General features: G+C 37.4%; 1 protein-coding gene across 5 annotated transcripts in view; it reads right to left on the bottom strand.

Moving 5' to 3' along the window:
* Nucleotides 1–13355, bottom strand: part of LOC127437402 (protein NDRG4) — a 47934-nt gene extending 34579 nt beyond the window's left edge. The window contains exons 1-4 of one of the 5 annotated variants that reach the window (XM_051692251.1): nt 13245–13348; nt 11679–11752; nt 3703–3793; nt 821–955 (exon numbers count right to left, since the gene is read on the bottom strand). In XM_051692251.1, coding sequence (XP_051548211.1) covers nt 821–955; nt 3703–3793; nt 11679–11752 — 300 coding nt within the window. In that variant the 5' untranslated portion in view covers nt 13245–13348. Of the gene's footprint in view, nt 1–820; nt 956–3702; nt 3794–11678; nt 11753–13244 lie in introns of all 5 variants that reach the window. The other 4 variants (XM_051692252.1, XM_051692253.1, XM_051692254.1 and 1 more) reach the window with 4 other exon arrangements.
* Between the last annotated feature and the right edge of the window lie 14325 nt (nt 13356–27680).

Raw genomic sequence — 27680 nt, 5'->3', positions numbered from 1 at the left:
ACAATATGCATGTTAACATTATTTTAGTGTGATTAAAATCTCTTACTAACCTTTTCTGTGTAAAGTTATAGCCAATTTTACAACTTTGTAGCCATGGCGACAACGCTGTAAACCCTAAAACCCTAAATTGACAATTTAAACAAGTTTACAGCTCAAATACACAAGTTTATCAGAAAAATTAATGTATGTGTTTTATAAAATTATAAGCTTTAGATTTTTGCCTTTTAACCCTCCAAAAATTGAACCCATTCACTTCCATTGTAAGTACCTCAGTGTAACCTTGATTTTTGCTTTTTTTTTTTAAAAGAAAAGGTGGCACGAGTAGAAATATTTATTTTTTGGTAATCAGTATTATGCCACAAATGTTGTTGATTGAGCTTAAATTGTATTGAAACTGAAATATTTCTTAAAAGGGATAGTTCACACAAAATGTAAATTTCTGTCAACATTTACTCACTCTCATGTTGTTCCAAAACAGTATGCCTTACATCATGTTCCACAGAGGAAAAACCTCATATGCGTTTTGACCAACAAGAGTGTGAGTAAATTATAACAGAATTTTCATATTTGAATGAACTATGCTTTTTAAATGATGTGAATGCTATGAAGCAAAGATGTTATGCCAAACAGAATACTTATGCTGCAATCATCATAATTTAAAATCCCTGAATATATTCCTTAAATCAGAAAAAAACAAATATCAGGTCTTTTCTGATAAAGATGAACTTAGTCTAAGTTGACTAAGGACAGAGGTTTGACAGAAATGAGTTTCCCTTTAGAGTTGGAGGGGTGGACATGGTCTGTGCAGTAATCAGCCTACCGAGATGTACCCGCTGGTCCGACGGCGCGTCATGCCGAGCCAGTGTCGGGCGATCGCATGCCAGCGTTTGGGGGGGCGTGCTGAGTTGGGGCAGGGCGTAGCAGAGGGCAGCGCGTGCACACACTGTCCTTTGGCCTGCCACGTTACACACAGACACAAATACTAGTTACAGCATGCTACTTCAAACAGCACCCTCTACAGGATTGGAGGAAATAGTGGGCAAGTTGAGAAGCTGTATTTGAAGAAAGTATGATGATATGTATGGATAATATTGTGTGATATGTGGATCAATGGTAAAATAAGTTACAAACACGATTTCCACTCACTTTCTGTCGTTCGATTGGTTCCCTATATTGATTTAATTTGATAATTACAGCATGAAATGTAATCATAATAAATAGATTTCAAATTATTATTATCACTTGTATGTCTATTATTAAAGTCAACGTGAACTGCTGTTCGTAACCCATTTTACTTCCATAATGTGATGCATTTCTGAGTAAAACTGGATATTCAACTAAAAGAAAGAAAACATTTACGGTTGTACTTAAAGGATAGTACACCCACAAATGAAAATTCTCTCTTTTACTCACCCTCATGCCATCCCAGATGTGTATGACTTTCTTCTGCTGAATACAAATGAAGATTTTTAGAAGAATATCTCAACTCTGTAGGTCTATTCAAAGTGAATGGTGAACAAAACTTGGAAGTTCCAAAAAGCCTTTTTTTTTTTTACTATAAATCGGCACCTTTGACTGACCAGTAGGTGGCAAAATGCACGAAGAATGTGAATCGCCAAAAATTAAAGAAGAATGTGAAAGTGAAAGTAGAGATATATACTAAAAAAGGATTTAAATATTGATCTAATTCTCACCCACACTTATATCGCTTCTGAAGATATAGATCAAAGGTCACCAATTAGTGGACCGCGAGACATCATGATAATGGTTGCCCCATCTCACCGTTTCTACACTTTAGGTTAGTAGCGCGACAAAACAACGGAGCTGTGCACACCGCAAGTGCTCCAGGGTGTAGATAGCACTGATCTTTCAGCGCTATACCTTTGAATATTTTTCTCTATCGCCGAACACGCTTCATTTAAGCCCTCTCGTGCTCCGCACATGTTGCCTCTCTCCCCCAGACCGCGACATGAGGCGCCGCATAGTAGAGCTGCAGATGCAGTTCTTTATCGACAGTACAACATAGCGGAGAAATACAGTGAGCAGCGATATAGTAGATGGATCCCAGAATATTTTGCTAAAATACACTGCAGAAAACAAAAATGAAGTAGAAACATTCTTCATGTGTCTGATACGACTCCGACGGTTCAGCTAAGCAAGGTTTGTGACAGGACAATTTATTGTGGTTCCAGAGCGCCTTTAGACTAGAAATGATTTTTTTCCGTCTAAAATTAGCTTTATTAATCAACATTTTTCGAGTCTATTGATAATAAACAGAGATTTTTATTTAAATGTTGTGTAAATTAATCAGCGATAACCATCTCTGGCATGGTTGGCAAGAAAGAGCAAAAACTTTGAAATTATGAGTTCTCTGCTTAAAATTAAAAACAATTCCATTATTGATTGTCAGCCCATTTATACTTAACTATAGCAAACAGTATTTTTAAACTGCACTATTTAGATGTACATTGTTTGTTTTTGGTAGATTTGCATTTTTAGGAAAATATAAAAATGGTTCATTATACATTACCTACATTTTCTCTCAGGGGTTACCCCTGAACCCCCATACAGTATCTTTCATATATATATATATATATATATATATATATATATATATATATATACATATATATATATGGTAGATCACCCATAGTCCACTACATTGGTTGTCTTTGGGCCATAATGTCCTCATTCTTGACCAGTTCTTAAGAGACTTTTTGACAGTTGATTTATGATTTATAATTTTTTTCTCATTTTACAAAATACTATTGCTGCCAACTTGGAAATGTATAATAACTATTCCAAAAAAATTGCATTTCTTACTCATTGTCATTAGTCAGGCTACGAAATATGTTATTATTGCCCGGACCTTTGGTGGGATGGAAATGTCGAGACCAGACCTCTTGGAAATTTAACTGAATACCCCTGATATAGGTTAAAACACTGGAGTCGTATGAATGAATTCTATGCTGCCTTTATGTGCTTTTTGGACCTTCAAAGTTTTGGTCACCATTCACTTGCATTGTATGGACCTACAGAGCTGAAATATTCTTCTAAAAACCTTAATTTGTGTTCTACAGAAGAAAGAAAGTCATACACATCTGGGATGGCATAAGAGTGAGTAAATTATGAAATAATTTTCATTTTTGGGTGGACTATCCCTTTAATTCTATCCATTGTAATTAAATGAATCGTGAAAAGTGGGCGTTCTGTACCAGAATAGATCCACGACTGAATGCGAGTTTACTAAAACAACTAGCTATCTGGCTATTGGTTAACATTATCCAATAGCTTGCATGACCTAAGTGACATTACCAGAAAAGATAAGCAAATGATTACATTTTGATTAAAGATTAAGAAGACAATGCACCACATTTAAATTATTTTTTTTTATTATTATATGAATACAAATCACAAACTGCGTTACCCAGTATCCCATTCCAAATTTATACTGATATGTTTGAAGCCATTTATTTCTACTGGCATTACAGATATGTCATGCTTTTCATGTCAGATTAGCTTAATACACATGTGTGCATCAAGATGAAATGTGCTACTTGGTGAGGGTGGATAAATCCTCTATCATGCACACACACACACGCACACGTCCATTTTATTTATATATTTATTGTTCTCTTGCCTAAAAACAGGGCACATTTTAACCAGTACACTATATTTAGCCAAGCAGACATAGTCACTCACCATCTCTGTTTCCTGTCCCCTGGATTCTGGCAGTAGTGGTTTCTCTTCAGTGAAATGCTGATCCTTCATGCCAGCCATCCTGGAGAGCAACCTGCAATCACCATGGCAACATACACCTGAGATTAACATGGCTCCTAAACAGCACACCAAATTCCAATCAAATATTGTTCATATTGCTCCAATATTGTAATATTACCCAAGCAGCAGTGTGCAAATATAAAGTAATTGTCAAAAATGGCACATTACCCTGCAGAAAACCATCTTAAACCAGCTTAAGGTGGTTTGCTGCTCATCCCTAGAAATGGCTGACTCCCTGGCCAGTGTACTTCCTAGTGAGCTAGGGAGCAGATTGAGACACCCTATGTAAAACCAGAAACTGGTTTTAGCTACATTTTTAGCAGGGGTCCTGATCTATCTCCAAACCATATAAAAGTACATGAAGTTATGGGGTTTCTTGGACTTAAAAATGGGTCTCTGTGAAGTGTGGTGGCATTGTGAACATGACTTCAATGCTTTTTGGAGGTGGTTAGGTTCATGATGAGACAATAATGTACAAACATTTCTGTCCAAATGTCAATCACCAGGAACACATGATCAAGTGTGACACTGGAGGAAGCTAGCTAACAGTTTATCTGAAGGTATCTGTTGATGGATCAGGTTTTGACTGGAAAAGCAATATACTTTTCCATTATGCACTAATTAAACTCAAGCTGTGTGGCTGAAGTCAGTCAGCTCATGCATGGAAGCTCCATCACTGAGTGTGTTTACATGCTCAACAAAATGCTAATAGCAATCAAAAATTAGCTCTTTCTGAAAACCCAACAACGCAAGAAAACCGTGTTTACAAGGCATTTTAAATTATCGTAATTTTGCATATTTTGTACTTAAAATGTTAACAGATCTGTTCAAATCAATGTACATAGATTTTTGCCCATACTATCTCAATTTTGCTCTGCATGTAAACACCTTTACAGCTGATCTGGTGGCTTATTCAATGTGCACATGTATGTTCAACGCGTTGATATAAAAAAGAGAGATTTTTTAAAAGTCATGTAAATTCGGTTTTCTTGCTTTGTCTGATTTTTAGAATGATATTTTTATGGTTACCAGCGTTCTTTAGTGCAACACACACAGTTTCAAGATAGCGCAGCAGTGCCAATCCACTTTCTGCGAGGTGAATCACAACAATACAGACTTTGATTTGATGCAGAGAGCTATTTGAAAATTGGACAAAAAGGCAAAGGTACAAGACTGTGTACTTTCATGAGTGAATGAACTACAATCCCATGAAGCATTGCAAATGTCATAATCAAATTAAAAACAATGAAAAATATTGAACTATTGATTTAAAATTGTTGATTATAAAGTATAGAATTTTAATTTTATTACAAAATATACAGATATATACAAATATACAAGTAGTTTGAGCATGTAGCAAGACCGACTTGATACTGTAAGTGGATCTTTTCTGTTCAGCGATATAGGTAGTGAATTTCTTCAGCAGGAATTCTGCAAATAAGCACAATTGTTTTTTTTTTTTTTGTTTTTTTTTTAAATAATGCAAACTAATGGCTCAAACATTAACTTATACCATTGATTAACAACCACAGAGATCCGGTAGGTATTTAAAGGTTCATAAGCTATCATTAAAAATGTATTTGCTTATGGAGAAAATGAATGGGATTTTAACTTCCGGAACCAGACTTGCACTCTATTGTTGGCTGTGTCCGAAAACTGAAAAATACTGCCTTCGCAAGCCATATACGTTGAGGTAGGGAGGCAACCCGGCACTCTGAAATAAATCCAATGTTTATGCAACATCCTGTCTACTGAGATCTTCTTGATTTTGAAAGCCAGATGTATCCTTCACTGCCTATGACATACCACAATCCAGTAATACGTGTCTATATTTTTCCTTTTATGACTCTGATAACGCAATGTTAAGCTAATAAAGAGCAGCAACAGTCCAGTACTAACTTATTTGCCTTTATAGTATTGCTAAAGCTATACATGCGTGTCTGCTAATTTTGCAGACATGCATGCAGGCAGTGCTTAAGAAAGAATACATTTATCATAGCTTTAATGGTATTATATAACTAGCATGCTAGTACAGCCAACAACAATAGCGAAGTCATGGATATCCTTTCGTAACATTTACAAAGTTAACGTTCTTGCCATCCATAAAAATATTATTGCAGTGAAAATGAGCTCCGCATTCTGCATAAACAAGATTATGAATCAAATATTTATTGCAGATTGCTGCACCTTTACACAAGAGAAAGCAGAGCACTTTAATCTATATTTCTCTTAGAACTCAGAGTACCCGAATCTCTGAATTGAAATACCAGAACACTTTGTCAACAGAGAAGTCAGTCCACTCTTATTTCCTGTCAATCCCAAGCGCTGCATGAATTTGGAATCATGGGCAGTGTAAATCAAACCCTCGGACGTGAATGGACAGAATGATTCAGGGCCCTGCAGGGAATGAATATTTTGGTTACATAACACCTCCTAGGAGGTGATTATAACAAGGGTTAGACATGACCACAATACTCTCGATTGCCCTTTCTTTCTCCCTCCCTTTCTCGCTCTCTGTCACGCTCTCTCTGTTTATCTGTCTTGCCTTTCCTTCCTCACATCCATTGACCTTTCTCAGATCATTATTAGACCATTAGACAAGAGTAATCGGGCATAGCAATTCCACCACATGCGCTCACTCTGTTTTGCTACGCTATAATAGAAGTAACATTTTACATTTTCTGAAGAAAATTTGAGTGGTGCTTGCTGTAAAAAAGTCACCACCACCAGGGTGTTGTGGGTGGTTGCCAGGGTTCCTAAAGTGTTCTGAGTGGTTTAGCGCATTGCTGTGTGATTGTTAGCGTGTTGTGGGTGGTTGCTAACTTGCTAATTGGCCCTTGTTAACAGAGACCACGTCTTTATATTCTGGTCCCTAAACAAGTCCCAAATTTTCCACCCATTTTATTGACCACAGGGTAAAAATAATAACTCTGATTACTTAGAAAAGTAATACCGAACCTCTTCTCAACAAGCTGCACAATTTGAGGTATCATTCATGCCCACAGCACAAACAGCGTAGAATGGACTCTTTTCACATATGCGTGTTTGGAAAGCCAATGTAAACTGTAGCTGTGTAAACTTTTATAGAGGTGAATGGACGACAGCAAATATTATTTTTGCATTCCCATTTGCTCCAACAGCAAAGGAAAATAAATCCACTCTTACATTTCTACAACTTTCCTAAAAGGGGGGGGGGGAGGGAATGGATTGTGTGGATTACGACAGTCAGAAGACAGTGCCTAATTGAATGTCAAAAAAATGACAAAATTATTGCACTGGCATTTGTAACTGTATTTGAGACCCCATCGAAACTAACACAAAGATTTCATTCTTTATATAATATTAGTATAATAGTATAATATAAATAATACAATAGTATTTAATTATTAATAATTTATAATATAAAGATAATTATTAATTACACATATAATTAATTATTTACATGACTATTATTACATTATATAATTAAATAAAAAACAAAACAAATAAAAAGATAAAAAAGATAAAAAGTTTGCTAGATTTATGCTGCTAAATAAGGCAGAAATGCAGACAGGCTGTGAAAAGGGTCCATTGCCCTTCTCTCATTTGTGCCTAATAAGTTCTAAAAGTTACATTGCCTTTCAGTGAAATTTATCATTCCATTTAATTAATGCTGGCTCACAAAATATTTTGACCTGTATTCTGGAAATGAGGGAACATTTCTATTATACTAAAAACTATAAAGAGATTATAAATATGGTCATGTCAAATATCACATAAACAGTGAACCTGGCCTCTTGTTCACAGAGATTTATGCTTTTGTTTTTTTATGGGTTCTGCACCCATCTGTGTTGCTATGGCAACCTTTAGTAATGCCAGTTGTCGCCCCTGCTATCTTCAGGGATTTGGATAACCTTTATCTTTCCCTTTTCTTTTTCTGCCAATGCTAACTGCAGTATTACAAAAGCCAGGGTGCCGTGGTGACCAAAATAATGTGATCACTCTTAGATATGTTTACAGCATGCTAAAAGATCATTAATCTATATGTGTTCCAACATTGAGTGCTCTCAGGTTGAGTAGACAACATCAGCCAGTGCTGGTACATACATAACCCTGCACAGTGACAAAAAGTATGTGTGGGGGCCTTATGGGAATATGACAACACAGAAAAGGCCATAGGAAGAGTATCTGTCAAACACCAAATCAATAGGTCCGTTCAAACTGAAGTCTAAATTCAATCAATACCTGGTAACTGGGTTAGGACAGTGTGTTTATGTTGTTCGCACATTACACTCTGAACGCAAATCAGTTTGACTAAGTACCTTGGCACATAACTGTGTCAAAAATTTGAGCATTACAGTCTCCTTGGCATCACTGTAAGGTTGGACAAGTGGTGGATGTACAAAGTTTTAATTAGCCCTATGGATGCTAACATGAGGTACGCAGAAGAAAAATTGCTTTTCACACAATGTGCAAAGAGTGCTAAGTACCACCCACATGCTGGCAGAATTAAATATTCCAGCAAAAGAAAAAGAAAATGATCTAATCTTTGGTGATAAAAAGCATGTTAATGTGGAGGCAGTAGAGTCTTGTTAAAAGGACTAGCATTGATGGTTACCAGCATTTGGTGTGTTTAGGACTTAACTAGCTTAACCATCAAGACTTCCTTGGTCAATAAGTTTCACCTGAGAGACTATGCTGGTTGACCAGCATTTTTTGCTGCTAAACAGCACAGCTAGACACCAAACCTGCACTATCCAGTATAAACCAGCCTGGAATAGCATGCTGGTCTTTTTAGCAGGAAGATATCAGAGCAGAAGTGTTTTTTAAGGAGCACTTGTTGCTCCCTTGAAAAAGCCAAAAGTCCAGACAAATAACTTATGCCCACTGGAAACTAGCCTGACCTCACTGCTAGCTAACTTTTCTCTGTGGTTGGTGATTTTTATAGCATGAATGATCACCTTGTTCTTCTTGTGTGTATAATTTCTCAGCCACTGAAGGACAAGACTCTACAATGATCCACTTTATGAAGTCAAATGTTGAGGATGACGGAAAATGAAATGGGGTAAAGCATCAAATGGTCTTTTTGTTCACATCAACAAACCAAGACACACTCAAAACATGCACAAAAACACAACTCGCTCACAGTAAATAAGCCAGTGTTTCCCAATACTGGTTCTGGAGTACCCCCAACACTGCATTCTTGCACCTTTAAAGGGAAGGGAACGCCACTCAAAGGGTCATTCTAAATGAAAGTGAGCAGCAGAATCCTTTCCGAAGGGCCCTTCCATAAGACTGTTAAGGGTACATACAATGGTCACTTTAAGGAACCTGATTCAGCGTGCCATGTCCTCCTCGTGATACATTTTTAAAACGGAGGTAATTTATTCCAGACGTTACCTTGGATTTGAGCTCTTTTAAACTCAACATGATATATTCATTTCTTATTTATATACTTTCATGTTTTTCTTTACCAAGAACCACACACTATGACAGAACAAGTTTCATTTTTTTATTTGAATTAAAGGTACAAATAGGTTACTTTACATTTGACGCAACAACAACTGTACTTTTTATTCACTTTAACACAAATCATGACTCCAATGGCTGATTAAGACTTTATTAACACTTATTTTTCACTCTATTACTCACACACTGGTGTTATAATATCGAAACACGGCATCATTTGAAAAACTATATATTTTTAACTCTTGTATTACAGACCCACCTACATTTACACACTTATTCCAATGAGATTAGCTTGTGCGGCCGCTCATGTAAAAGAGCGTTGGACTTTGGACACAGAAGACCATGGTTCGAGCACAGCAAAGCACACAAGCTGACACGGACAAAAGTAGAAGCGAAAACAAAATAATGTGGTTGGTTCAGAAAATGTGCTTTCCATGTCGCATTTGCTTTTAGGACACTATTTGTTAGGTTTAGGTTAAAGTTTTAGGTTAGGAAGGTATTTTTTACTCACTAAAACTTCTAAAATTCACCTTAAAAACCTCGTATGGTTACGACACCATTTCACTTGCTTTTGGCACCCCTCGCTGGACATTTCAATGGGTAACTACTGCGAAATGTGTAATGAAGCACGTAATTTCATTTTGCAAAAATTTTTCCTCTGTCACGTAGTGTTCATGAGATCAGGCTGTGATTAAATTTAATTTAGCAGTTAAAATAAACTATCCCTTTACAGGAGATTACCAAAATGTGGATTGCTAGGAGTTCTCCAGACCAGGAATGAGAAACATTGAAACAGATGGTTCCAGGAAGAAGATGTCTTGGATCATCTTACGTACACAGAACAAATATATTACAATGGTGCATTAATGCATACCTTGAGCTATTGGGTAAAAGCAAAACATGCCTTGCATTAAACTCGAGAGAGAAAAGCAGCAGTCAGACTTGTGAAAACTCATGGTAATCTCGACCCCTCACAGAGCTCACTTCACACCTCCAGTGGGATTCTGTATAACATCCGAACCAATCAGTGTTATCTGGCTCTAAGGGTGTCAGAGACGCCCTGATAGCAATGTTTCCAGCTCCTCACATGTCCTCTTGTCAGGAGTTGCCCATTGCTGACAGAAGGTGAGCTGGTATGTGGCCCTCAATAAGGCTTTTTTTAATGTTGCCAAAAGTACAGTAACCTGGCTGAAACTTTTCCTTATAGCTGGTTTCTACTGTATGGATCATTGAGAAACCAATGCAGGGATGTTAGGTGTGGTTTCGTCTGCCTCAAATGGAATGTATTAAATCGAAAGATTAATGGTTCCATAATGGCTCTTCATCCATTTTGATTAATAACCTGCATATAAAAGATTTTATGAGGCTATCTTTCCCCCTTCCAAGGCATTTATCACAGCTGCGCACCTATTTAGGTCAGAATAGAATTAAAAAAAAAAATCAGAAAATCTAGCTCATAATGGCTTTCTTCACTCAGGTGCACTCAAATTACTCATGGAGATTTTTAATTTATCATAGTTCATTAATGTGGAATTGGTGTCATGTGATTCAGTCGATTATAAACTGAACTGGGGGCATTGGAGGTCAAGGATTACAGGAGGCAAATTAAGATATTTAGGCCCCTCTGAATAGGATAACATTAAAATTATTTATGCCCCAGTATAAAAATTTTTTTATGGAAAAATGGCAAACTAGGTCATACATATACAAAAATGCGTACGCAGATTGAACAACAGCATTCTTTTGTTACTGTGGCAGTAACAAACTCAAGGGGGCAATATAGTTACCTTCAAATGTCTGTGTGATTAAGCTGGATATTATTATTCAGGTAGGTTGCCTTAAATATATTGACTTTACCTTGCTTGCTCAGCAATATTCTCTTCAAACTCCTGCTCTGCCATGACAGTGGTAGGCTTGAAATAGAAAACACCATACAAGACAGTTTACACTAATGTCCGCTACAGCGCCCCTTGAGGCAACATTGAGAAAGCGATGCATGCTTGCGTTCCGAACCATCAGCGTTCACATACTTGCATGCTGTATGTTTCGGCCTTAAGACTAATTCAAAGTCTTCTCAACATCAGAATTCAGATCCAAATGTGCTGGACATGTGACTTAGATGATAAATGTTATCTTCTCTTTAATGTAAATCAGACTGAACGTTTAAATCTATATGAAGAGGGCGGTTGATGACTCAAGGCTGGAACAATCTACAGCGATTGGCCAATGATTTATGAGTTATGATCCAGGACTGAATAATGATTGGGTATTGACACTTGACCTTGTTTGACACACTGCTCAGCTCACTGCTTCGACAAATCAAGGTGCGGTCAGACACAACAACTGGCCATGGAATTCACAAGCAAAAAGACGGACATAAAAATGAAGGGGATGAATGCTAAAAACGGAAAAGAAAAGTTAGAACCTCTGTTACGGGCGGAACTACGTACATTGTCTGCAGCAGGCTCTGTGGAACCGTGCAGCTAGTCTTGGATGTAAAGTTCCAGAACAATCCGGGCCCCATCTATCAGTACAAAACAAGATCCATTTGTAATTCAGCTATACATAATATTCGGTATTCAGAAAAATCTCAGAGCAAGCATGCTGACCTGGGCAATAAAATTCAGTAAACCCCACCCCCCCACCCACGTCACTATATCAAAAATGCAAACCTGACCCAAGGCAGGCCTCTTACAAAGAGATGTTTTATTGAAAAGTTCCAAGCGTTTTTCAAAATCCTCTTTAAATGACATTCTTTATATAAAAACTCATGCCAAAGTTAGAGTTCCTACTAAAGTGTGGCTAACACACACAGAAAATACTTTTATTGGACAATCTTCTTTTAGCTTAGTAGAGGAAAAGCACAAGAGTTCTAACAGGAAAAGCTTCCAGGAGGAATGGGTTTTATAAGACAGAGATGGCAAAGTTTCCAAGGAGTCTGTTGCATGGTTATATAATCCAGAAATGGGGCCATCTAGTTGTTGTCATCTTGCTGGGAGACTTAGGAGAAAAAAAAAAACAGCCTTGCACCATCATCTTTGCTGGCAACTTCCTTTTTAAAGTACAAGCCCGAGTGCTACTGAAAAGGTTTACTTATAGATATCCTCTCTTGTTGATTTATTAATCCTTGTTTTCAAACCATGCCATCTTATTATTTTTTATCTTAGCAGTTTCAATGATCCCATACATGAGTAATTAAACTAACTGCTCGATTTTCCACAAACCTGTGAGTCACATGGTTGAAATATAAGCATTAGAACGGCAAGCATCACCCATTTCATGTCAGCTGTACCTAGAAATCTCAGTTTAATACAGTAAAATCTATGTAAATCTTAGGACATGTGCAAACAAACACCATCCATCACCCCTTTAAAACTGAAAGTGTCAAGGCTCATGAAAAGTTCCAGATTAACCACCACCATTGGAAAGTTCCACGGACCTTCTGGCCTTCAATGCAAGCTGGCACCCATACAGGCACACTGGCGTCAGATATTCTGTCAAGTGTTATTGAGATTAGGAAGATGGAGGAAAACAAAAGCTCTGCTTCTCTGTTATAACACAGACCCAAAGACATCTCAGCACAACAGTGTACAGCATTAAACCAATGGATGGGAAAGAACACCTGTTAGTGGACTTAGCTTTTGTTTTAGGGGTGGACTGCGGCTGGCTTACTGTTTTTGGTAAAGCCTCCCTGTATGACGCAGTTATTTTGCGGGGTTAATAAATTCAACCTGTCGACCTCCCATCCACGCCAATGCAGAGGCTGTAACTATTTGATGCATAGCTTATGACATGGGCACTACACTGTGCAGAGTAGTCATTCTATTATTGCTCTTGAAGTGGAGTGCCTCAAGGCTCAATGTTAGGTCCCTTTTGTTTTTGAAACCTTCATACACTTTACCTTGCACAAAAAAAAAAAAACAAGTAGTCAACTCATGTCTTAATTTATAGTTCTCTTGACTGATCTTACTATTTTTTATATATCTGATCACAATGAGTAAGGATATCGTTCTTACCTTTGCTAAAGGATTGTCGTCTGTCGTAGTTTGAAAGGATTTTAGTGTTTGGCTTGTGAGTGTGTTTCGGAGAGATGCGGTCTACCCTGTGAGGACTATGCTATGCGAGTCTCTCTACATCCAAACCGCCCTCCCTTACTCGCTCACCCCCTCCCACACTCAGTAAAAAACAGAGAACACGTGTCCTCCTGGATGATGCAGCCTGAGCCATACCAACAGATGAGGGTGAGACAGAGGGAGAGAAAGAGAAAGTGACAGAGAAGGACACACAAAGAGAGACAGAGGGATAAGAAATTGGATACAACAGAGGAATGAAAGAAGAATGAAGGAGAGAGGACAGACAGGAGGGGAGGAAAGAGGAGAAAGACCGAGTGACTGAGTAAAGCCTGGAGGCTTAGGATGAAAGGCTGTCCAATTAGACTGCTAGAGACAGCTCTGTACAATGAATGTTGCATTTGAGGCAATAGTTCAGCAGTACAAGGTTTTGAGTCATTTTTACTAGAAACTGTTCATACAGAAGATTATAAGTACATGCTCATGTACCCACCCAAAATACTGCAAAAACAAACCCACACATTCACTTATCACAGCATGAATCAAAGACACACAGACACGTACGCCCATGCTCACAAGGCGTATGTGTTAATTTCATACGTTCATTTTGTACGTGTTCATCAGGGCATACTACTCATTTGTTGCCATTTACTATTTTCTCTTGAAGACTACCTATAATGTTAATCAAGGTTTCTTGCATGAAAACAGTCCTTAATGTTTCCATTAACAAATCTTTTGGAAATAATAAATAAATGCAATTCTTATTGGATTTACTGCCTTCAGCAACCTTTTACCAAATTATGAAATGACTTCATATTTTGACAAGAAAGATTCTATTTTCATTCCCACCAAATTCAACAAAACTCAACGTGCAACTACTATGGCTGTCAACGGATTAAAATCTGTAATCAAATTAATAAAATATGCCGATAAATTAATCAAATTAATCCGATATATATAAACATTTGATAAGAAATGCCCACAAATAGCAATAATTCAATATACTGTATACTGATTAAATAATTATAAATATTCTTAAAAAATCAAAAATATATTTCATAAATATAATAAAACGTAATAAAAATGCATTACATTATTGTGGCAGACGAGTAAAGTATTGATTAGATAAAACAAAAAGTGGCTTTTTGAAGGATGTGTCAATGTACACATGCATCAGACGGACGCTTTTGGAGCATCACATTTTGGTTGCATCGCATCATATACACCGCGTTTTTAGGTCACGGTCAAGTTAAAAGTTGCTTGAAACTTTCTGTTTGTGAAACTGTTGTGTGTGAATATCCCAGGAGATCAGCAGTTACAGAAATACTCAAACCTGCTCGTCTGGCACCAGCAATCATCCATGCGATTATCTAATCAGCCAATCATGTGGCAGCAGTGCAGTGCATAAACTCATGCAGATACAGGTCAGGAGCTTCAGTTAATGTTCACGTCAACCATCAGAATGGGGAAAAAATGTGATCTCAATTATTGAGCGTGGCATGATTGTTGGTGCCAGATGGGCTGGTTTGAGTATTTCTGTAACTGCTGATCTCCTGGGATTTTCATGCACAACAGGCTCTAGAATTTACCGAGTGGTGCCAAAAACAAAAAACATCCGGTGAGCAGCAGTTCTGCAGATGGAAACGCCTTGTTGATGAGAGAGGTCAACAGAGAATGGCCAGACTGGTTCAAACTGACAAAGTCTACGGAAATTGTTCTGTACAATTGTCGTCAGAAGAATATCATCTCAGAATGCTATTCTGAGATACGGGTTGGTGCTGTTTTGGCGGCACAAGGGGGACCTACACAATATTAGGCAGGTGGTTTTAATGTTGTGGCTGATCGATGTATATATACAGTATATCACATTGTTTTTTATGTAATAAATCGCACCAAATTAACATGTTAAATCGACAACCCTAGTCACTATACATTTTCATATCAACAACCATCTGCTAATTACTCTAATTTAAGTTTCACAAACCTTAGCCCTATAACGCAGTGTGTGTCAAATATGATACACAACGTTTGACGGCTCCTGTTTCACTATTTTCAAGCTGAAAAGCCAAAACATTTATAGCATGTAAGTTTCATATGTTTATGGCACCATCTAGTGGTTATTTGTGAAAAAAGGTTTCAGTGTTTATATTGTAAATTATCTATTTAAAATGGCAGCAAACTTGAGCAATAAATGACTTATGTTGGGATAAATGACAGCTTATTTTAATAAAGTAAAAGTGACAGTAATGATTATATTGTTACTGATATTTTAACATGAGTATTTGCTGAATATATGCAACTTATGCTTTGTTAATATTTTGTATATTATTTTATTGAAAAAGCATGTTGAATTACATGTATCAAATATGAAACAACAGGCTTCTGAGGTATATCTCTCAATCATCATTACATTATATTCATGCCCACTATAAAAAATAAATAAATAAATAACAGAGCTTTGAAAATTCTGACATATACTTTTTATATGATATATTTAAAGTGTGAACTAATATTTCTGTGTATTTGTATGCAGCCTGCTGTGTCATTTTAAAGATCTCATTATTTTATATTACAAGCTATCATGATGTCATCTTACCATAAGTTACTGAGACCCAGGGAAAAAAGTTTAACACTTTCCCTTTTTTAAATGTCAATATAGTGTTTGGTGCATAAAACACTTATAAAAATTGTTTATTGAAAAAATATTTTATTCATATTATATTTGATGAGCTGAATTGAACTGTGATAAATTTCAATCCATATTTATAGACCAAGGAGAGGAAGCTGTCATGGCCTAATATTTGGTATCTCTGAAAAGCCCAGGGAATCCTCTGATAACACCCAAAGATTTACCACTGTACTATGTATAGGCTAAGAAAAACTTAAATTCCTCTACAAAAATTAATTGCTGGGCCTCAGAAGGATAATGACCTTTAAAGCCTAATGTATCAAATATGAAACACACACACACACACACACACACAAAAAAAAGGTTTATTTTTATAATTTGTCTAATGGTACTAAAAACAGTTTTCAGACAATTCTTTCATATGTCAGGCTTTACCTGGTTAAAAACACCTAATACAGTTACAGTTCTTGGTTATTTTCAATTACTTGCTGTTCAGTAGCTTTTTCATTCACTAAAAAGAACTGGCTTATTAGAGTCATTTATTCAGAAGGTAACATGTTTTGCATTGTAGATTCAAAAGAACAGAGTAATACAAGTCATTCATTTGGGAATCAGACTTTACAGCTGAAGCTGTATGTTTCACACTTCAATATCAGTGTTGCAGTGCCACTGAATGGTATGGCACAGTATTTTAGCATGGTGTGCTGTCCGCTTCCATGGAAGAATGCACATTCAAAAACAGTTAACATAAATCAATCACTCTGTTAATCTATGTTTTACAAATGGGAAAAATTTTTTTTAACATGGTTGTCAACAGGTATTGTCACAGAAAATGTTTCTTGCATGCATTATCCATTATCCAGTTTATGATGTGATTTGTGACACTTCACCAATGCCAGTTTGGAAGATATGCTCATCAAGTGGTCAATGAATTTCACAATGATGATGATATTGATGAAGATGACGTCAAGAGTGATAACTTGTCATTTGCCAAACCTGTCGGTCAATCAGATGCCAAGAGCAATGACTAGGCAAATCAATATCCTAATTAGCACAAACAAAAGACCAAGACAACTCTGGTAAAGTCTGACTCAGCCAAAAGATTTGGGTGGATGCTGTATACTTTCATGGGCAGCTAAACTATCAGCATTTTGGAAACAGCAATAAAACTTTCCATTGGCAATGCTACCCTCATCCTGAGGGCCTTTAGCATTTGGATATTGCACATAACCCGTATGGAGCCAAGATTAGGACTCTAAATAAACAGTTTTATGTGTTTCTTATTATCTTGTTGGCAGAATTGAAAAGCTATAAAGGAATGAGCACATGCCAACCTAATCTCATAAGCATTGTGTTGAAGGAAATGTAGCTTTTACTGCTTTAATAATAAGAAATACATTATTGAACATTGTAGAACCAACCCCCAGTATCAGCTCATTATAGAATCGCACAGTACTGAACTGCAGTTCTGCCATAACGGTCAAGCAACACCTTTCTGTCACTTTCACTTCTCCACTATTCTTATTGGCTTTGGTAAGAAACAATACAGAATTTCAATAAATACGATGTCCGTTTCATATTCATGAGTGCTATGAGAGAAGTTTGTTCACAATGGCTTGCATGTTCAGGTGAGAACTTGCATATTTTAGCGCTAAAAAAAAAGCTCGAAAGCTGTTTTTGAACGTGCAATGGGTGTCCAGATTTTCACTGAAAAATGACTTCGATTTCAGGTTGTTTCTCACCTAAAACTATGGTATGCCTTCAGAGGACTCGGAAAATGACGCACAAGTCGCATGGACTACTTTGATACATTTGAGTCCTTTTTTACACTTTAAAGTGAGTCTCAATCAACTGCCATTGTATTGAAAAGTTGGACCAGGATATTCATTAAAACAAACACTTCCTTGTTCCGCATAAGAAAGAAAGTAATACAGGTTTGGAAAGTCATGAGAGTGAGTATATTACGACAGAGTTTTCTTTTTGAGTCAACTCCTTTAACTATATGAAATCAATTCAAAAGATGTTTTGGTTGGCTGACCAAATACTGTTCGACCTGAGTGTTTTGCTGTAGGAACACCACGTAATTTACCCACATGAAGGCTCATGGTATGCTAATTGACTTAAACGTCCCATGACAGCCTCTTGTCAAAGTCTGAGAGAGATATCGAAGCTGACCTACAGTATTTTAACATACTTGATGTGTTGATTGACTGAGGGATGTTACATATAATCAACTCACAGCAACAGGGCCTCGCAGTGCGCTACAGTTTGGCATACTCTTTGCCGAAGGCTGCTTTCCACTCAGCAGCTGAAAACTTGCTAACGTGCAAACTCATACCAGACCTGCATGATTCTGTTTAGCTTCCCCATTAGGAATTATGGGCAAGTTATCTCCACTAACAGATCTGTGCAGAATTGTTTATGAATTCCTCCTGGCCTTACTGTTTGTTGAAAAAGAAAAGACAACTGGGCATTCTTGGCTCACAGTCTTGCAGGCCAATTGACCCTTATTTGTCCCTATATTAGTTCTGCGATAAGGAGAAATAGGTCAGTCGCCTTTTTTGGAATGGTCTAGAACAGTAGATGGACTGTAGCCAGATCTGAAGTGGAGAGTTGGGAGAAACCTGGCAGCAGGAAAGCTGTGGTTGACAGGCTAAGCACGTTTTGAGGCCTTTAGTTTATCCAAAGTGTGTTTTTCTGTGCCTGTGCCAGTGTGACAACCACAACCACTCACTGGTAAGCATGACAAACTCAATGCATGAACTATCCCACAGTCCCAGAGGCAACACAGTTGGCCCATTGAAGCATCGAGAGCGTCAATAAATCTTCATCCAGAGGAAAGATGGCCGCAATTTGAAGTACCCAAGAGCCAAGTAGATGACTGACAATGATCACTAGCTATCTGGTTCAGTAAAGGGCTGTTCAGACCAAACAAGTTCTTCCACACAAGAAAAGCTAGATGCAGGGCAAGGAATATAACAGAACACAGGTCTCTCTAGCATTTTTAGAAGTTTAGAAGCTTTTGACATAGTACCTAAAAAACAAACAAACAAAAAAAAACCCGCAGTGCTCCTACGTAAAATGCTGGAGGGAAAAAACAGTGAGACGCGGCAAAAACGTCCTTCTAGTATGTGTTAGAAAAATAATTTAGAAACAGCGTAGACATACGCAAAAATGCCTAGATGTAAACAGCCCCATTAGAAGGGTACTTTTATCTGCTTTTAAATTCTCATTTGTTTCCCTGTTTGGAACATGGACAGGGGCCAAAAGCACCTTCGGTATATGTTGTTTAGGACAAAAAATTACTAAACACTTAAAAAATAGGGACGCACCAATTCTTTAATTGGATTGGTATCAGCTTCGATACCGAAGTTTTTAGATGGATTGGTCTGGGTATTGGTCTGACGATCCAAATCCGATGCCACGTGTTAGTTGTGGTTGTTACTGTCAAGCTCCAAAAACAAAATGCACCATTAAAGTAGTTCATATAACTTATTGTATATTCAAAAGTCTATTGAAGCAATATGATGGCTTTGTATATCACAAAAGGCTGTGTTTAAGAAATATAAATCCTGCAGATGCTGAAAGCTTGAGAAAGAGCAGAATATGTGAGGGCTCCAAACAAATTACATCTCAAAAGATGATGCTTGATAGTTCAGTTCGCTTATAACATGCATTGAGAATGGCAATGGAGGAGCATTTCACCAGATTTTGAATCAGAAGCATATTAAAACTATTGTGAACTACAAACAGAAACTCAAAGCTCTTCTTGGAGTTTTCCACCAAAATAAAAGTCTTTAAAAAAGGTTTAAAAGTTAAGTAATTATAAATGAAATATATTGCTATTGTAAAAACCAACTAATTGTGTCTCTTAACACATAAAATAGTACATCCAAACAGTTCCACACAGTGAGGTATAGATATTCAAAACTGATTAAGAAAATAACAACACAGTATCGGATTGGCCGATACCGAGAGTTAAGGTATCGGAAATGGAATAACGAGAGAAAAAGTGTTATCAGTGCATCCCTTGTAAAAAAACAAATATTGCAGACAAAGTAGACAAAGACCAGATGCTTTTATCCTAAGTGACTTACAGTACACATATTACAAGGTCAGTCCTTGCTTTAGGGCACAAGTGACACCTCATGGTTCATTCTTGCAGGGATTGAACCAGATTCAAATGATGCATTTGATGTGGACTTGCGGTCTTATGTTTGTCATTTTATGATTCAGAAGGGGGCTCACAAGTACTCCCTTTATACAACAGATGTGCCTAAAGGTTCTGAAGGAGCCATTTGGGTCAATAATGGATCTTCTTGCTCACGAAGATTTGCAAAGATTGATACAATGGAAGCAAAGGTGAAGAATTCTAGAGTTCTCTAAGTGCAGCAGTCATAACACATAAAAGGCAGAGAGAGTTCCCTGACTAGCTAAAAAAGCATGTGATGCTCCACTGACAATTTTTTGCAGTTTTCAGAGCTGATGGATGTCAGAGACAGATGTGTTTCTCAGGACACCTATTTCAACAAAAACTGTCAGGTAGTGGGGATATTTTATGTATGGTATTTAAATAAACAAATAAATAAATAAATAAAGCTTGCAGCACCAAGATCAAATCCTAGATCAGACTTGCCTGAAATACAAAAATGCTTCTTGCATGCAGTGATGTACCACACAAATGTAGAGAAAAAGAGTGAGATACATAGAGTGAGGGATGGGCAGCTGAGCTATGACTCATCGCTCCGTTATAGCAGGAGCGAAGCAGAGACGGTTGCTCAACTCCGATACTTATGGACAGTTTTTCTCATCTGCCTGGGTGCATTTGTCCATCAATTTGGCTTCGACTGACACTGATAAAGAGAGAAAAACAAGGAGAGAGAGAGACATCCATAAAAAATACAGCATCACAGTTTATTGCGCATCGAACCCCCGCTCGGCCTGTTTATAAAAGACAGGTCAATCTGAAATGAAATAGTAGGCTGAATTTCTAAAAGCTCAATGAATACAAAACTAATGGATGATGTGTTGCAGATAGCTCAGATGGGCAGGGCTTGGTTTCCATGTCTCTATACCCTGAAATTCTCATCTAAGCTGGTAAACCCAAGTGTTCGTTCAAACACATACAACATCAGTCAAGTTTATGCCTCATCAAAAGGGGGGGGGGGGAATAAAATACTGCTCTCAAGCTCCCACCTGTTATAGTGCACAGATTTGCAAGAACCGGTGGTTTAGAGTAAATGCAAACCCAGTCAGGAAGAGATTAGCCACATCTGAAGAGCAGTGCGGGGGCGTTAGCTTAGATACTGCTAATCCTGACACCTCTGTTTCTCTCTCCATCTCTCACTCACTTTTTTTTTAACTCTATACCTCCAAGTTTTGTCTGTTCTTGTGGAATGAGAAGGTCTGAAATCTGTTCGACTGAATGTCTCAGATGAGGAGGCAGAGGGGAGCTCAGAGAAATCATGGGAATGCTTTTCAACTGATACTTTTCCGCCAGCTTGGTTAATACAAGATGCAGAACAGCTAGCTCAGGACAGATGGGATATCAAATCTTATGTAGCAACTTCATACAGTTAGAAAAAAACATGAATAATTCTGCACCCAATTAGAGGACTGTCAGGAAGGGAAGAAATCATGAATCTTGTTTTTTTTATCTTTTTGGTGCACATCAGACTATATTTAGTCTTTATGACAATCTGCTTTGTGATTCATAAGAAATGCGATCTAAAGACTCAACAAAATGTTGAACTTTCACCAAAGTCTGCTCATGTGTTTTTACAGAGATGACACTGTAGACTTGCAAACTCTGTGAAAGCCTCTGCTTGGTCATGAATTGCAGCTCTCTTGAAGATGTGTCAACAGGTTGATTTGATGTGCTTGTAAAAGCACATCACACATACTCCACTAGAGGTTGACTGATTTTGAATTTTGCCGATACCGATAACAAAGGGGGTGGAAATGGCAGATAACAGATTAATTTACATTTACATTTATTCATTTGGCAGATGCTTTTATCCAAAGCGACTTAAAAAAAAGAGGAAATCATAAGCGAATCATCTTAAGGAGACAGTGGTATGAAAAGTGCCATATTACAAAGTTTCACTAGCATCAGAATATCATTCAAAACAGATTAAAGTGCAACAAGAGTTGTTTTTTTTTTTTTTAGTGACTGGTTCAGTGCTCATGGAAAAGATGTGTTTTTAGCTGTTTTTTTGAAGACAGAAAGTGAGTCAGCTTCACAGATGGAGTTGGGAAGATCATTCCACCAGCGTGGTACAATGAAGCCGAAAGTCCGGGAAAGATTATTAATCAGCCGATAGTTTTTTAAATCAATTTATTGAATGTAAAACAATTCATAAGTCTTTCCTTACTTCAACGAGACAGAGATAGAGGCAACATAACCGAACTATCTGCGCAGATTAATTGCTACAACCGATATATCGGTCGACCATAAAGAAAATGCAGATTCTCCTACGACTCTGATTCATCTGTTTAAAAATGTTTTCTTGATTACAAATAGTGAAGTTTAAAAGATAAAATATTGCTCTTGGGATTTTCAGAATCTATATTGGGATTGTTCAAATGAAGACTCTGATTCATCAGAAAATCATTATTTATATCTAGCCCTACTTGACACCATTCACCAAGAGGCTATGAAACGAATATAGCGGGTTTTTTTTTTTGTTGTTGTTGTTTTTTTTTTAAGAGTGCATGGAGTGCAGGCAATAAGCAGTCCATTAGTAAATATTACAGACATAAAATATTAAGCAGATGTTTTTATCCAAAGTGCAAGGGCACAACAGCTCATGCAGGGACTGAACCATCAACCTTCTGGTTACTAGCCCTAAGTTTTAACCACTCTGACATACCACCTCAAAAAATAACTAAATTTTTACATTTTCTAAATGTTCTTTGCTCAAGAGACCACAGTGACAGCTCATGGCTTGCTCCTTGGGGGTTTGAACCAGCAACCTAATGGTTACTAGCTCAAGTCTAGATTTTAACCACTAAGCTATAACAACCGAAAAAAGAGAAAAAGAAAAACATTAACTGTTTTTTTAGTGATTGTTAGGCATGTGACGTATTTGGTTATACAGTACATCGCGGTAATTAACATGCACAATATTGTTATCGTGGGCACTTCAAAATACCATAAATAATTCTAGATAACCTTTTAGCCAAATTGTTTCGATTTTCCTGATCGCACAGTAGTTTTTATCCCATCAACGAGTCAAGATTCACAACACTGCATGTGTGGCACAAATGACACATGTGCATACTGATGAAAACAAACCAGCGTGGAAGAGAAACGTGGCTAAAAGGAGGAACGCTGCCGACCCTTAATCCACATTCAAGTCGGTAGAGTGGAAGTATTTTGGGTTCCAGAAAAATGCACAGAGATTGTTGGTGGAAGATGGTTTCCTTTTGTGTAAAACATATGGCATAAAAGTGGCAGCAAAACACGGGAACGCCTCCAACATATTCTCATTTGCGGGACAATCATCCCGTGCAATTCAGCTAGATAAAGTTGTGACAGTTCTGCTCGTTTTTCCAAACAGTTTTTGAAAACTGAGAGACAACACTTTAAGAGACACCTAGCTAAGTAACAACTAAGACGACAAAGAAAATGAATTCTTGTTGCCATTTGCAGATAATGTGTAGCTTGCTTTCTAGTGGCCAGAGAGTAGTTCGCTAAAACTGCTAGCTACACAGTAACATTTGCGCCTTGTAGAAACAACAAAAATACAGTTGTAATCAGCTAACACTAAGTCCTGCAAATAATAATGGTAATGTGGCACAATGATGATATCAATATTAATTTCAAGATGGAACTCCACACAATTGTGCATTGCCATACAGTGAGAGAGAACTTGCTTTTTTAAAGTTGTAGCTAGCACCTAGCTATATACACCGACCAGCCACAAGATTAAAACCACCTGCCTAATATTGTGTAGGTCCCCCTCGTGCCGACAAAACAGCGCCAACCCGCATCTCAGAATAGCATTCTGAGATGATATTCTTCTCACCGCAATTGTACAGAGTGGTTATCTGAGTTACCGTAGACTTTGTCAGTTCAAACCAGTCTGGCCATTCTCTGTTGACCTCACTCATCAACAAGGTGTTTCCATCCACAGAACTGCCGCTCACTGGATGTTTTTTGTTTTTGGCACCATTCGGAGTAAATTCTAGGTGACTGTTGTGTGTGAAAATCCCAGGATATCAGCAGTTACAGAAATACTCAAACCAGCCCATCTGGCACCAACAATCATGCCACGGTCAAAATCACTGAGATCAAATTTTTTTCCCCATTCTGATGGTTGATGTGAACATTAACTGAAGCTCCTGCCACACATTTGGCTGATTAGATAATGACATGGATGATTTTTGGTGCCAGATGGGCTGGTTTGAGTATTTCTGTAACTGCTGATCTCCTGAGATTTTCACACAACAGTCTCTAGAATTTACTCCGAATGGTGCCAAAAACAAAAAAAACATCCAGTGAGCGGTGGTTCTGCAGATGGAAACGCCTTGCTGATGAGAGTGGTCAACAGAGAATGGCCAGACTGGTTCGAACTGACAAAGTCTATGATAACTCAGATGGCACTCTGTACAATTGTGGTGAGAAGTATAGCATCTCAGAATGCTATTCTGAGATACGGGTTGGCGCTGTTTCGGCGGCACGAGGGGAACCTACACAATATTAGGCGGGTGGTTTTAATCTTGTGGCTGATCGGTGTATTAGCAACTGGCTTGCTATCCTGAAAAACATGCATACTATTGTTGTAGCCTTTTAGCTGGCTGGATAAAATTAGTCTAGCCTTAATTTAACATTAGTTTGTTTATCGTTCAACCCGTCTTTGTAATGTAATTCAATAACGTGATAATACTGTATACTGTGATAAAAGCTTCAGCAATTATCAAAGTGAAAATGTGATACCGTCACATGCCTAGTGATGACAAACAACATACTACCATAAAGAAATTCTGAATACAAAAAAACCCCACTAAATATTTGCATTTGTATCGTTTACTAAATAAAATGTGGTCCTATGTCATGCAACCAAGCCACCAAATGATTTAGCGTCATGACAACTGTTGACAATGAGTGACTTTTCTTTAGTTTTATCAGACCTCTCAAAAAGTCAATAAATCCCTCCAACCCCACCCAAACCAACTAAACTGAGGCTGCAGAGATAGAGTCAATATGACCATCCCAGAGGGATATATCAATAACTTCCATTCCAAAATCCCAGATGAGGTCGTTCTCATCAGCTGACCCACATTTTACAGATGAACAACCAGCTGGGACATTGTATTCATAAGCATCCACATTAAATCGAAGAAGGTCAAGATGTTTGAAATCCGAAACTTGAAAGTGCTTTCGGATTCAAATGTATGCAAAATCTGAAAGGTAGACTGACTTACAATGTTTGTATTATGAGGCGAGAGGTAAGGAGAGTGAGAGGCAGTGAGATGTGTAGACACACAGCGATTTGATTTGTCCTTGTGTTGACTGACGTAAATAAGGCTCGCACAAACACAACCTGGTGACGCATCTGAATGTGACCTCCAATATTCCAAATATAAATCTCAGATTATCAGAAAACAACTCCCTTTACATGATAGCATTAACACATTGCTATACTTTAAACATTGTAAATAATCATTGTTGGAATGTTTTCTGTAACACTTTACAATAAGTTGGTATTTGTTTGAGAACACGCCTTAATGTGGTCATGTAAACGCATAAGCAGCATTCTGATGGGTGTTTGAAGAGTGCATGAGCGTGGAACACACCAGATAACAAACGTCATATGATGGAGCCCAACGACATGTCAACACAGTGGAAAGAATTCAACATTTCTGGGAGTAAAGTGGGAAAATCACATACATCATAACTATACCCATTTATACACACAAATATAATAGCGACTGTCCCTCACGTTCACGTATGCGCTCGTACATTGGGGAAATCACAGAGTTTTACGTAAGAGGGAAACCCCACTATTGCAGTGTAATTCTGCTCCAGGTCACAACAGAAAGTGAAGGAAACAAACACAGCAACAATTCTGGAATATTTGGAAATACAGTAAAGCAACAGAGAATAAAATAGCAAAGTCTTCCTCGTATGCAATGTGTGTTATTTACACAAGCGTCGCGGGAAAAATAAGTTGCTGTGGAGAAAGCTGCTTACCAACCAAGCCGCATGTATACCAGAGTAAAGAGTACGCCGCTTATTCAGTGTATGTAAACTGGAATGCAGTTTTCTCGCAATAGATCACTGTCCATGTAAACATCATAATTGACTCTAGGGCTGCAACAATTAATCAATAAAATTTATAATTATCGATAATGAAAATCATCGACAACGAATTTCATTATCGATTAGTTGGACATGCAGCCAGCACGGAGAAGCTCCGCCAGTGACATCACTTTACAGCCCAGTGAAAATGTGTTGCATGATGAAACTGATACTAACTGAAGCGGAAAAAACACGACCCAAGTTGTCCAGCGCACAAGCGCACTTTATAAACACTTCAAAGAAGATCATAGTAAGCATACAGTTTAATGTGGAGCGATTGCTGCATCAGATGCGTTGAAAGAGGGCATGTGCTGTTTGATGAGCTTAAGAGTTGTTTCTCTCCAGCACATAACTTACATTTTACTGCTATTTTCAATGTTTTATAATGTATACATGTTATGAATTCAAAGTAAGGCACTTATTTCCCAAAACTGTTTGTTTTTACCACATGCGAGTCTCTGTTAAACTTTAAGCAAACGAGCGCAGCATCTGCATCAAACCGATCGCAATGGAGAAAGGGAGCGCAATCACTTTGTTTAAACTTGTGCAATATCATACCGCACTTTCAGTTTCAATGTAATCAATCGTGCAGCTTTCATGGATGTCATGGTCATGTGTGCCAGTTTTTGAAGTGTTTTAGATTGTTTCTCATCATGTAACCACATGTAATTCAATGAGCACCAGGATGAGACTTTTCAGCACAAGAGTGAATCTGCACTGCATTTACAGATGACTGTGATTTGAAAAGATTACATTAGAAACATTTAATCAGTGACAATATGGTTTTAAAACTTACAATATTAATTTAAAATACTTAATGTATGTAATCAGTGCCAGTGAACAAGCATATGTATCTAACATAATTATGTATTTTTCAGCAGGGCAAAATTATTAATATTTCTATTCTGGTGTCACCATTGCCCTTTGCTGGGCTGATTTTTTTGTCCTAGTCCATCCCTGATGGATCATTTTACTCTTTAATAAACAGTACTTTTTAAGTTTTACAAGTAAAGGAACTGTTTTGCATTTGTCCTGAAAGGAATAATAATAATACAATTCAATATATATATAACTATTCCGGCTTTGTTCAAAGTTTTGTGAGAGTTTAGTATCGTTCAGTACAGTAAACCAAACCAAATCCTTATACCCTTTATCATTTCTGTTTCTTAAAAAAATAAAGTTTTAATAAAATACAGGAAATTTAGTTATTTATCCGATTAATCGAAGAAATAATTGAAGATTAATCGATTATCAAAACAATCGTTAGTTGCAGCCCTAAATGACTCAAATGGCAGATAGGTGGGGCATTCAACAAAGCTGTTTGAAAACATATTTTTGGAATTCTGTTAGGTGGCACAGAAATTGCGCACTTCAGTTTAAAAAGTTGTATACATTAACATTAGTTATTGCAATATGAACTAACATGAACAAACAATGAAGAATAGTA

The sequence above is a fragment of the Myxocyprinus asiaticus genome, chromosome 48 (genome assembly GCF_019703515.2).
Source record: "Myxocyprinus asiaticus isolate MX2 ecotype Aquarium Trade chromosome 48, UBuf_Myxa_2, whole genome shotgun sequence".
Classification (NCBI taxonomy): domain Eukaryota; kingdom Metazoa; phylum Chordata; class Actinopteri; order Cypriniformes; family Catostomidae; genus Myxocyprinus; species Myxocyprinus asiaticus.
This window is presented reverse-complemented; position numbering and strand designations above follow the sequence as displayed.